The following is a 12981-nucleotide window of genomic DNA, read 5'->3' on the forward strand; positions in this document are numbered from 1 at the left end:
TAGTGTAGCACTGACAGTTTCTTCACAATAAATTTAGATTTTTATTTTTTTTTTACTTTCTCACCCTTTTAATAATAAAAATATGGCAATAAATGCAAATTGCAGACATTTATCTTGTCTGTCTTTTCTTCATTGCTTCTGTCTTGTGTTAAACCTTCCATGAGCACCTAATGTCGCGTTGCAGCACTGTGATCCAGCCAACACATGATGCAGGTTAAAATGAGGTTTATATGTGTTTGGAGCAGAGTTATTTCGTGGTGAAAGGTACATGTTTCAGCAGTGATGAGGGATGAATGAATAGAAAAACTGAGTGGGATCTGAAGAACAGATACTGAGAGTGCAGAAGGAAATGAAGAGGAGAAAGACTGAGCAAGACAGAGAACTTTACCCGCCGCCGCTGTTGGTGATCCGAAGGAAGAGATGAGTGAGAAGTGAAAGACAGTAAGAATAAGGGGAAGAGACGACAAAAGACAAAAGGTGGGAGAGAGACACCGGATGGGACATAGAGAAAGGAGGTAATACATCCATATGAGAGACAGAGTTAGAAAAAAATACGAGGACCTAAGGATTGCTCTTCATTCGGTAAACTTTCAAAGTAACATACCCCTGCTGCAAAAACAAACATGCACATAAACATTTCACAAGCATATTTCTAAACAAATTATTAAATATGATAATTAAACTTTCCTTTAAAGGTTATCAATAAAGTTCAGTATTAAGGCATGCCTGACTAAATTGTTGCTAAAAACTGAAAATAATTTTGAATCTTTATTTATAGACACTTTGTCAACACTTAATATTAACATGTAATAAAATAAAGTCAAATGCGTTTCTTTTAAATTGGTTTGAGCTCTAAGTCTTCACAAGAACCTCGGGTTGACGTTGGAAAAAACCAAATAGGACAGCCACAATTGCGACAAACGACACTGCAGCTCTCAGACCTGACTGATTGGATTAAAGGAGCGATAACCATCTCAAACAAGACTACCGATCCTTTCTGGAGTGCTGCTCGATTTTCAGAAATCAAATTAAGGTGCTATCTTGATGGGTACAAGTCTGGTCTGACTGGTTCCCGTCTACCTAATACTCATTAGAGTTGTAAACCACAATTGTAGTTTAGCCTGATTAATAGGATAATTCACTTCTCAACTAAAACCCTGTATGACTGCCCGTACATTAATTCATACATTTGCATTGAAAGCAACTTTTAGAGACAAAAAAATGCAAACACAAAACCTAACTCATGTGATATGCAAACAGCTTAGATGAACCACTTAATGGTATGCATTGATCCATTTTATACACATATAGAAAGACAAATCAATTACACTGAAACACAGGGCAGGACAGGGTGTAGGTAAAAAGATAACACACATAAAGATGAATCAGAGAGAATGACCCAGGAACACAGCCAATCTTCTAAATGGAGCACCACCACTGAAGCCCCTGTATTGTTCATATTTTGATTTTTGAACAGTTAAAGCTGTGAAAAATAAGGTTTGGTCATGGGACATCTAAATTAATGGCATTTAGCAAATAAACAAATAGTGGTAGAAAATGTCTGTATTTTATTTTCCTCAGTTGAAATAAGTAAGTTAAATTGAGGGTGTGAATCTGATGACTAAAGGGGGTAAAAAAAAAATCCCAGAAGAGTTGAGTAATTTAATACAATAACTCTAATAAACTGCCTTGGAAGACTGACTGAACTGTTAACTGTTACTACATTTCAAAGCCCTTTTTTGTAATGATATTAACTTGAAAGCTTTGTTTCTCAACTAGTCAGTCCAATTCAATTATGTTTGTCTTTTATATAAACAGCTAATTTACAACAAAAACAATCTCAAGGTACTTTATGTCACTAACTGGTCCAACTAATATAATATATTCCAGTTCCCCCATTGAAGTGTGTGAATATAACTACCGTATTTTTAACAATCTGGTATACCACAGATGTAAAGGCAACAAGTACAATCCATAGAAAATGTGCTATGTTGCTACCATTTGCCACAGCTAAGAGACAAAATCAACTAAGACATTTCACAATGATTGGATTAGTGCTATACAAATAGAGTGAATGCATGAAATAACACAAATATGTCTAATTCCTCTGGTTGTTTGTTTATACCCAGAGTAGCATTTAAACTCTAAGTTGACTCACTTACGAACTATTTTGCTTCATCCCAGCCATGCAGATTAGGTAGAATTGAAAATACCTGCTTTGTTGAGGAGAAGGGCATGGAAGCCAAGTTCAGCATGACCTGGCCTGGCTTTGCATTGGGCCCACTTTAAGTTTAGAACGCCCTGGGCACTAAAGGGTTACAGGTGCAAAGGGTGGTCCTCCCCTCTCACAGGGTAAAAATCGGGTTGGTTAGGAAGGATGCAGGGGCACTATTTTCTACTAAATGCTTGAGTGTAAAGCAGGTGGAGGAGGGCTTTGAAGGATGAGTTGCTTGAAAATAAAAAGGGTTTCAAAAATATAAGATGGACTGGAGAGAAAGTGGAAAATAGGCAAATGTCACGGACTGGCAACAAATTGGCAAAAAATGGTTAACTGAGGAAAGGGTGCAAGATAATGTACATGACTCGATGGTAGGGACAGAAGAAGCAAAACAAAACACCAGGAAGGAATGGAGAGGAAAAAAGAGCAATGGAACGCTAAAGGGGAGTACGAGAGGCTGTACTCCGAGGTACAATTGAATTTAAGAAATGGGACATGATGAGGTGGAGGAACAAGGAAAGGAGAGGGAAAGGAGGGAGACTTACGTGAAGGCGAAGGCCACCAGAGCACCACTAACCACTATAAAGTCAAGGATGTTCCACAAGTCCCGAAAATAAGAGCCCTGGTGCAAGACCAAGCCCAGATCCACCATCTAGAAGAGAGACACAATTCATAAGCAGATTGGTACTGGTTTGTATTTGGAACAAACAATGGAATTTAAAAAATGATAGTTTGACAGCTCCTTTTACCTTTATCAGCATCTCAAACGTGAAAACTCCAGTAAAAACATAGTCAAAATAGCGAAGTACCTGTGGAATGAAAATTAAAGATTTAAGGAAGGAGAATAGTTGTGCCAAGGCAAACAAAAAGAAAGAAAAATATATCCACAATATCTTTAAGATAAAAGGAACTCAAAAGTTCTGCCTGACCCACCAAAAATTATTATGATTGTATCATAAAAAAGATGACTCATCTGAACTGTCCTCTCTAAAAACTATGATTTAATTACTGGTCAGATGTTTAAATTACTCGGCCGGAAAACATGTAGAGGGAAAAGCAGGGACAAAATGAAATATAAAAAAGAAAGTGAAATACATAATATCTTACACAGAATTGGTAGAAAAATGTATGTTAACTTTCTTACATTGTTTCGAGGTGATTCAGGCCAGACAGGATCTTCAGCAGCCAAAGCGATACTGCTCATAGCAATGACCAACAGAATACACATCTCAAAGTAGCGTAGAGTACAAATGTAGTGGCATGCCCGCCGAAAGCTAGAAGAACACGACATTGGTTATTGTTTAAATGCTATGCATAATATTTTCTACTTCTGAAACAAAGGATTAACTTTAACAATGTAATAAATGCATCATTTGTATCATCCTGTTTATGTAAAGTTTTGATTAATACGTGCTTAAAGCTTCTCTTACGGGTTAGTAGTGGACAAGATGAACATGGAACTATATGGAGGCATGGGTCTGGGTCCTCCTTCACCTGCTTTATCATCATCGTCATCCTTGTCCTCCTTTGCTGGTAGAGGCTCAGTGTTTGCATTTTTATTGACTGAATCATAAGTCAAGAGAAAAAAAGGTTTCGGTGGGGATTGGTCTGTAGTTTTCTATATTTTTTTCACCTTTAATTAGGCAGTTGTTTTTATTTTCTGGCCTACCTTGGAGAATAGCGTTAATAGATGGGAAAATTGGCATGTCCACTGCCGTGTAGTCAGGGTGAGGCAGCCTGATCACACTGTGCGCCCGATGATGGCCGATGTTGCCGTAGCTATCCAATGTGACTAAACTTCCATGAGTGCCACTGTTGGCAAGATGGAGAGCAGATCCGAAGCCAGGGGCTAATGCGTAATTGGCAAGTGGATTAGAATGACTTTGGCCAGGTGGAGAAGAGCCAGAGACCAGTTTGGTGTTCATTAGGTTGTCCATATCTTCACTGTACTGGCTATTCTGCCTGGAGAGGCTCTTTTGGATGGGTCGAGTGGTAGAGAGGTTTGGGACACTGCAATCCCTAGGAAAAAGTCATTGAATAATGAAAAAGGTGGTGGACTGATGAAAATATTGCCAAAGAGAAGTAAATAAATAAAGAGGGCATTTGTTTGTGGTCTGAGAACATCACAGCACAGTGGAAACACTAAAGAGATACTTACCTCCTTCTGTGCTGACACATCCTCCTCCCCTCGCCCTCTGATTGATTGACATGTCGACTTCTTTTTGGCCTCCTCTCACCACCTTCACTGGCTCCCTGATGGTCTCCTCCATCTCCAGCTCCATTCATCCCCTTACTCTTATGCCTCCCTGATTTTCCAGCTCTTCCTCCACCCTCCTCTCCGTCCTCTGCATTTTTTCGATGTGACCTTGTCCTCCTGTGCTCGGACTGTCCTCCCCCTCGACTGCCACTCCGGTTGTGGTGATGGCGTCGGGGTGGCCTCTCTTCTGAGCCTGGACCTGGAATGACTGTTGCGTCCAACCGGACGTGAGACTTGTGGTGATGCTCACCTTTGCGACTCCGCCTACTCTCAGTGGACTCCCCTCGATCCAGGAGAGCCCTGGGTTGGCCTGAACCGCCTCCGCCTCCCCCTGCTACTTGACCGTGTTGGTCTTGCAGCTGCGTTTGTTTGTGGAGCTCATCGGAAGAATGGTGCTGGGTGATACAGAGGTCCGAATTGTTGGCAGTGGTCTTGTTGGTGTTGTTGTTTCGGTTCTCACGGGGATCAACGACTAAAGGTCGATCCAGGTGAGTTTTCATGTCGGGGCGGACGTGACGAGCAAAGTTGACCTACAAGAAGATATGAGGATACAAAAAAAACACAGATAATGGAAAGGAATCAACACAGGGAGCAAAGAAGAGTTAAAGAATAACACATTTCATTTTCTAATCAGATTTGAAGTGCAAATTGCATAACAAAATGCCAGCCAGCTTGTGTACACTGATAGCACAAGTCTAAGGGCTAGTTTACGCCTGGTCCTTTACATTGTTTTGTTCTTCCCTCCCTGTCCTTGCCTTCCAGCGATCATCAGGGTCCAGCTCATTATAGAGGGCCTCACGACTGGATGCCAGCGTCTGCTTCCTCAGCTCTTTGGTTCGCTGTTCCCACACTGATTTATTGATACCCTTGTGGTTCTTCTGCTGTTCCTTACTGTAGGTAAACAAAGGAGGAGAAAAGAATGTTGTTAGCATTGAGAGCCTTTATTGGGCTGCACTTTGTGAAAACATACACTTAAATATATGAAGATGATGATATGGAAATTAACACCAAAAATGTAGGTACGTAAAGTAGCAAGGGCATAAAGACACAGTGGGGCCCACAGACATTTACGGGACATTTTGGTTTGGTCTATAAAACAGGGCAGGTTCCAACAAAACATAGCTACTGTTGTTTCCACAGGTTGCCAAAGTGAAAGCCAGTTTGACTTTGCTTACTGAACCATGTGTGGACACAAGTGGAGGATAAATCTGAGGCAAGGTCTGAAATCATTTTCCACAATTGACACAACCTGCTTACACGCAATTTGTAAAAAAAAAAAATAATAAAATAAAATAAAAAAATGTTGCGTAGTTGACAGTAGTCAGTATTACCCTTGTTGTAGAAAACTGTCTGGACAGCTACGATTTGGAAAAAGATAAATAAGGTTGGTACTGAGACACTAGCTAACATCTAGCTAATGCTAGATGCTAGCTAACATCTAACGCTAGATGTTAGCTATATCTCATAGCTATATCTATGAGAAACAGTCATATCTCATAGCTGTTTCTTCGAAGGCTGCTTGATGAATCTTGATAAATCATTCATTTTCTATAAAGTGGCTATTAATCAAGAAATGTTTAGTTCCTTAACCAGTCATGTTGCTTCACGTGAATTTTTTTATGAGAAATAAATACCAATTTAATATTTTGAATTTTAAATATTAACTATTTTTATTCCACATATTTTTAGTGCTGCTGTACAGTGGGGCAGTAATAAAGTTCTAGGTTCAAATCCTGGTCTGGGATCTTACTGCACAGAGTTTGCATATTCTCCCGATGCATGCTGGTTCTCTCAGGGTACTCTGGTTTGTGCTAGGCTATCACCAGGTGCTGCAGCTCTATCAGCAAACTCTGGAAAAAGAACGCCATCAGAATGTATCTTCAGCACTGCAGGTGATTTTGTTAACCAACTGCACAGAAGAGACCTTTTTTATTTTTATTTGAATTTGTGTTAAATTTTGCATTTGTTGTTTCATACTTAGCTGAGTCTGTAAGACGAATAAATGGTGGAACGACCCACAAACATGATTAAATTGTTTTCCTCCCCATCATGGTGGTTATCATTTAAATAAATGTATTTTCTGAACATAGTATGCTGTCATTCTGCTTTTCTGTTATAAGTTTGAGTAAATAAATCACCGCCGCACTTGGAGGCACTCTTGGGAAAAATAAAAGCTTTGCTTGCCACTGGAAAGAGCTTGTGCGCATCCTTATAAACTACTTTTTTTTTTATTTTTGTGGCCTGCATCTTTGCCTTACACAAAGCATTCTTATTAACTAAGATGTCACTCATTGTGCCCCCTCAAAAATTGTTCTTACACAACCGGTGGGCTCAGCCTATCATCGATGTTGGATTAAATTCGTCCAGTCGCCCAAATTTGGTTGACTGTTTCTGACTGTTCCATATTTTCATGATTTTCCACAATGGGAGAACTCTGAATGTTGTCTGCTGCAGGTAATAAACTGACTATTGTTAACATCTCCACAGAACACAAATAGACCTTAAAATAGCAATCAACCAAAGCAAGGTCATTAAAGCTACGCCCCCAGAATCGCCCCTGAGTTGACCAAATGAGCTATTAGTGACCACCTCCTTTCTTACCCTCCAAAACTACAAACGTTTACTCCATTGTCTCTTAGGGCCAGCAGTCAACCACAGTAAAGCAATAGCAGTGCTGCGTGGAGCAGGCAACAACAACAAAAAGGAACCTGTAACACAAATAAGCCAACATAAAAACAGCTAACGAAAGCCTGAAATGTCAGTTTTAAAGGAAAGTTAAACAACAAAGGTAAGAAAGGAAAGGAAGCTGTTCTCAAACAAACAAACAAAATAAAAAGAAAACAAGGAATGATTGTAAAGTCAAACAGAAGGAATTCAGAAATGAATTAACAAATAAATAAATACCAGTCCAGAAAGGGGTCGGATGCGTTGTGACACTCACTGTGTACTTTGTTGCTGAGGAGGGAAACAGCTGGTGAGTGAAATGGCACAAAATAACAGAAGGATTTTATTCCAAAATTGGTAATGTGTCCACCATAGCAAAGACTGAGCCAACTTAGAATAATTGCACTGCAGATATTAATTCAGAAAAGTGTTTCATTTTCATAAATACTAATTTGCTTTGCTTCCTTTTTTTTTTTTTTTTAAGAAATTTTGGCATTTTGGAATGCAATCCTTTACATAGAGACACAATACAAAATGCACATTAAACAGTCACCCAAACCACTGAGTCAGCAGTCTGCTGCATCAAAATCTGTGCCATATATGCAACGCTGGGCTTTTTGTGATATTCACAATGTCCTTATGCGGCATGCCTCCCACCATCATTCAATGTGTGCATGACACAAGGATTTTTTTAAAACATCACATAGTGTCTATTGAAGCGTGCTTTCATTTTCCATTTATTTGCGATATTCAAATAATATTAAAAAGTCATACACAGCAAAATACATTTGTCAATCTGACTTTATAACAGTGTGTAATTTAATATGCTTTCATGCCAAGTAGAATATCACTAAGCTCCCAGATGATGAAAATGAAAATTATGGCTATTGCCTATGTCTGTGCATTCCACTATGATGGTTTGATTTTGAACATAAAAATTGACTGTCGTCATGCTATTGTTTTGCAGGGTTTTATGTAGATTTCACAGTAGCCTTCTTTCTGAGACAACCATGGAATATCTTCTTAAAAGATTCTTTATGCATCAGTGGTGACCCCATGTTGAAAATCCCTGCTTGGAAAAGGAAGGACTGTTTCGAGAAGGAATTTCAATATGTTTCCTAAATCCTTTCACAAGTTTGGGATTTGAAGCAGAATTGAAAACTCAAAGCAACCTTCTGTTCTGAAATTTAAAATAAAACGTAAACATCCTCTCAATTACAAATTCAGTCTTACTCTGCAACGTATGGCCCAATCAGGTGTCACAGGTGGAAGCTTTTATCTTTCTAACTATGTATATTGGAAAACATTCCAAGAAGGTGGATGGTAGGATGGAGCTTCTGCATTCAATTGAAACAAAGGCAAAATACGTAATGCCTATGACTAAGACAAATACACAAAGTACAGATCTATGGAAACTAAAAAAATAACCATAATTTATGTGTGTTGTGTGTTTGTGGTGTCAGTTTATGTGTGTGACAGAGTGTGTGTGAGTGGGACAGTGTGAACTTTATCAGTAACAAAAGGAAAGACCCCTGTGTATCCAGAGAGAAGAGATCAAAGACTGGAGAACTGGCACAGAGCAACGTGTGTGTGCGTGTGCGTGTGTGTGTGTGTGTGTGCATTTGTGTTTTATCAGGTAATCGGATAATGTGACATACTGGGTATGGTTCTGGAAAGCTGCCTTACATTGAGATCATTGCATTTTCTTTTACTTTAACTCCTCCTTGGTGAATAATATTGGCCCATGAATGCATTGGTTAATTTTCTACACTATCTGCATGAGACCAGTTAGTTTGTACAAGACATTGATCAACAGAGAAAAACATATTGCTTTATGTATGACAGACTTATAATATATGCTCAATTCAATTCATTGCATTTATGTTATTCTAATTCAGAATACATGTCATCTAAAGGCACTTTGCAAAAAGAAAAAAAAAAAAATTTAATCAAATAATGCAGGCTGATTCCAAGCCACGCACACAGTTCCAGCGGGTAATTTTAGTTGCCCTAGTCAAAGTACCAAGAGAAGTAAAAAACAGATGTAAAGGGACACAACCAAAACAGACAAATGAAATGACACAAAGAAGACAAGGTAGTAATTATACGCACACCTCAGCACAAAACTACATTTTTCAACCAAGTGTGTGCCTCTCAACTAAAATGGGAAAAAATGGGAAGATACTAATAAAGAAATTCTCTTGTAAAAATTCTTGACATTCAGATGGAGAAGCTGAAAGAAAGAACATAATAGTGGCAATGACAAAAACTCACGCTGCAATGGAGAGGTTGGTGGCTGACAAGGGGCTGACTTCAGCCACCTCCTTTGCTTTCTGCAGGGCAATCTTCTGACTGGCAGCTTCCTCTTCTTCCTGCTCATCCTGCAGAAAAAGGATTATAGACAAAAATCAAGCACAACGTAAGTGAAACAAAGAGAACTGAAAGTGCAAATAAGTGGAACAGAACAACCCTCTTCATAAAAAAAAAAAAAAAAAATCTCTGGTTTTAAAAGTAAGAAACTCCTATAAATGTCAAAAAACTGTGAAGTACTTTACCTTGGTCAGTTCTTGAGCATTGGCTAAATTGTCCACAGCGATGGCCAAGAACACATTTAGCAATGTGTCTAAGCACAGAGTTAAAAAAAATATACAAATTCCTCTGACATTGTAAAAGAGTACAATACAGTATGCCCATAAACAAACAGCAAGCCACATATTTATAATGAAGAGACAGGTTTTATTAAGTATAATTTATTAAGTATGTATTAAGAATAACTGTCAGTATTAATCTTAGGGATTGATGTGTTTGTGTGCTTCCTCACCCCATTCCCGTCAAAGGATACAGTTGCCAAAAAGAGTAAGAACAATAAAGAAGACAGAGAAGGCCATCCCTTTTTGAACTCCACCCTGAGACTGAATCCCATCATACATCACCACATTCCAGTCCTCACCAGTGAGGATCTGTAACGCACACAAAATCCAACAAAGTTACCCCAAGATTCATGGACATGACATACTGTACAAAGCTCAGACACATTTATTGGCAGATGTGAAAAATGACCAGAACAAAAATTCAACTTTTATTTGAAGAATATTTTAGAACTTTTTTCAAAAAAGTATAGCTTTTCATTCCAGCAGATTTATTTAGTGGGGGCAAAAAAAAGCCAATTTTAAGAAACAGCTTTTAGAGAGAGACAATAAGTCACTGTTGGCAAAGTTATTGATGTACTTAGCAAGTGGTATAAAATGATAGGAACCAAAGCATTTCCAAAGGTTGTAGTTTTCTTTTCATGTTGATCAGAGCTTCTGAGAACGCCTAATTTGCAATCTATGACTCCCTGGTGTCATATTTATAATATGCGGAGCGGCTCATTTATTTTAGTAACTGGCCAACAGACTGGATAAGGATCAAAATTTGTCTTCAAAAACACTCCTTGTGGTCACTGCATTTTTTTAAATCAACCACCAGATGCTCTCTACATACCCATTGGTTGCCTGGGAATGGTACCAGAAAAAGTATTTTCTGTAACAAAGGGATGTGTAGTCTCTTCCTTTCATACTGTATGTTTATGAGCAAATTGTTAAGCCCCATAAAAACTAGTTTTTTGGATAATTTTCCCTCCCTCCTGTCTTTCCTCTTTCAGAATATTGCCTCCGCTCACCTGAAACACCGTCATTATTGCTGCAGGGAAGGTATCGAAATTGGTCGGAGGGGTGCCATTTTCAAAATTAAACCTAGTAGGAGGTAAAAAAAAAAAAGAAAAAAGAAAAAGGAAAATATAAAAAACACAACAAATAGCAGTAAAAACAGATTTGTCTGACAAGTAAAGCTCATTATGTTTCAAAAACAATTTTAAAGAATTACTCAGAAACCAGCAATTAACAGAAAGCTGTCTCTTGGCGGAAAACTGCTGCAAATTAGGTCAATTATGAGAGAAAGAAAGAGAAAGAGAGAGAGAGAGACAAGAAAACAGCACTGACTGTCCTCCGAAGAGCTGCATGCCCAGAAGGGCAAAGACAACTATGAAGAGGAAGAGCAGGAAGAGCAAGCTGATGATGGACTTCATGGAATTGAGAAGAGAGACGACAAGATTACGTAACGATGCCCAATACCTGAAGAGAAGAGAGAGGAAGTGTGTAATAAATTATGTTTAATGGTGATGGCAACAGGAAGTTGTTCAGTTTAGATGGTAAGAGGTTATATTTCTCTGACTCACTTGGTGACTTTGAAGATTCTTAATAACCTGAGAGCCCGCAGCACACTGATGCCAAACGATGTGCCCGGTTGGATGATTGACCACAACACTTCAAATATGCTGCCACATATCACCTAATGCCAATATACAAAAAATAAAAGTAAAAATGAATAAGTTCTACACACATTTGCATTTACAATTGTAAGTTCCTTTTTCACTTAAACGTTTGAGCAAACAATTTTTCACAATTTTTAAGCGCAATACAGGATCTCACAATGCAGTCGAAACAGTTGAAGGAGGAGTTGAGGTAAGCCTGTTTTCCGAGGCCGTACAGTTTAACACACATCTCAGTCAGGAAAATCCCCAGGAAGATGAACTCAGCATAAACTGCAGATGGAAGAAAACAGTCAAAAAAGTACATTTTTACATTTAAAAATGGCAAAGTTTTGATCTTATTCCCAAGCATTGGTGAAAAAAACAACAAATGAGAGCGATTATGTCAGCCAACCAATTTGTCTGCATAGTGGATTTATCTCAGGTATATTAAGTGGAAAGGAAAGTGTTAAAAGTAGAGCCTAGTTAAAAAGATGCATACTAATTTGATATACTTCTCATTCTACTTCAAACATTCAGATATGCAGCTCCTGGTTTCTTCTGGATGTACATGTTTGTTGATGTCTATGTCAGCTCTTTCATGGATTTAGCCAAATTACAGAAAAAAAACCCCACTTCCTTTCTGTAAAGCTGTGATGGCAGCATTTGTGTGTTTGCAGGGATAATCTGTACATAAAGAGAGCTTGTGTTCCCTCCTACTCACATAGAAAATCTGAAAGTGGTTCAGGCTGGTCGTAGTGCACTACAGCCACACACAGTGTGTTGAGGCCCACCAAACACAACACGGTCCAGTAAAATGCCTGGGACTTGACGACGCGTCGTACGAAGAACCGAAACCGCCGCTCCCGCCGCTTGAAGGTTGAACCTTCGAGTTTTGAGCTTTTCAGGCTGGCACGAGCAAATGGTGAACCTGAAAAATATTAATCAAGAAACAAATAGAAATAACTCGACACTTAAACAATTTAACCAGTACACAAATTGCTTCACTTGAACGTGCAACTCTGAGACGTAAAAGGTCAACATACTTCATACGTAGCAATTAATTCTGGGTACATTAATAATAAATGTTCAACCTCTAAGGTAGTCATAAAACCAATATAAAGTCATAGTAAAATTATTATCTTTACGACCACAGGACTAAACCTTAACCTTATGCTTCTGTGATTCTTTGATAAAAAGGGACATAAAGGTTGTTTTGTTGGGTGGCACCTTCTAAACAATATATATATTTTTTAACGTTACTGTTTAGGGTTGATTACACTGTTTTGTGGCACATACCTGTTGAATTTTTTAACATTTTGTCCAGTTACAATAAGCAGCCCCTGAAAGTTTATTGTGAAGTGAGAGTAGAAGGATGTTAGTTAAGAAATTTAAAAAGTGTGGCACGTGTTTCTCGTCAGCTTTCTGAAGTCAACTCGTTGCCTTTTGTGCAAATTTGGCACTCAGAGTTGCAAGCCTTTTGGAGAATATACGTATCAGTGTGGCACACTAGCAGTTTATTAATTAGTCCAACCAAGTCAGAATGGACAGAGA

The 12981-nt window shown here is 38.6% G+C and overlaps 1 protein-coding gene across 23 annotated transcripts in view; it reads right to left on the bottom strand.

The window, feature by feature from the left end:
- The window catches only part of cacna1aa (calcium channel, voltage-dependent, P/Q type, alpha 1A subunit, a), an 84590-nt gene that overhangs the window by 36693 nt on the left and 34916 nt on the right, over positions 1–12981 (bottom strand). For 12 of the 23 annotated variants that reach the window (XM_044101039.1, XM_044101036.1, XM_044101025.1 and 9 more), the window contains exons 11-27: positions 12152–12358; positions 11609–11721; positions 11356–11468; positions 11120–11251; positions 10801–10873; positions 9982–10099; positions 9695–9762; positions 9414–9520; positions 7380–7430; positions 5201–5366; positions 4377–5005; positions 3888–4237; positions 3649–3781; positions 3363–3492; positions 2968–3027; positions 2764–2870; positions 389–397 (exon numbers count right to left, since the gene is read on the bottom strand). In XM_044101039.1, coding sequence (XP_043956974.1) covers positions 389–397; positions 2764–2870; positions 2968–3027; positions 3363–3492; positions 3649–3781; positions 3888–4237; positions 4377–5005; positions 5201–5366; positions 7380–7430; positions 9414–9520; positions 9695–9762; positions 9982–10099; positions 10801–10873; positions 11120–11251; positions 11356–11468; positions 11609–11721; positions 12152–12358 — 2566 coding nt within the window. The remainder of the gene's footprint in view (positions 1–388; positions 398–2763; positions 2871–2967; positions 3028–3362; positions 3493–3648; positions 3782–3887; positions 4238–4376; positions 5006–5200; positions 5367–7379; positions 7431–9413; positions 9521–9694; positions 9763–9981; positions 10100–10800; positions 10874–11119; positions 11252–11355; positions 11469–11608; positions 11722–12151; positions 12359–12981) is intronic. The other 11 variants (XM_044101037.1, XM_044101030.1, XM_044101027.1 and 8 more) reach the window with 5 other exon arrangements.

This window comes from Gambusia affinis, linkage group LG19 (genome assembly GCF_019740435.1).
Source record: "Gambusia affinis linkage group LG19, SWU_Gaff_1.0, whole genome shotgun sequence".
Lineage (NCBI taxonomy): Eukaryota > Metazoa > Chordata > Actinopteri > Cyprinodontiformes > Poeciliidae > Gambusia > Gambusia affinis.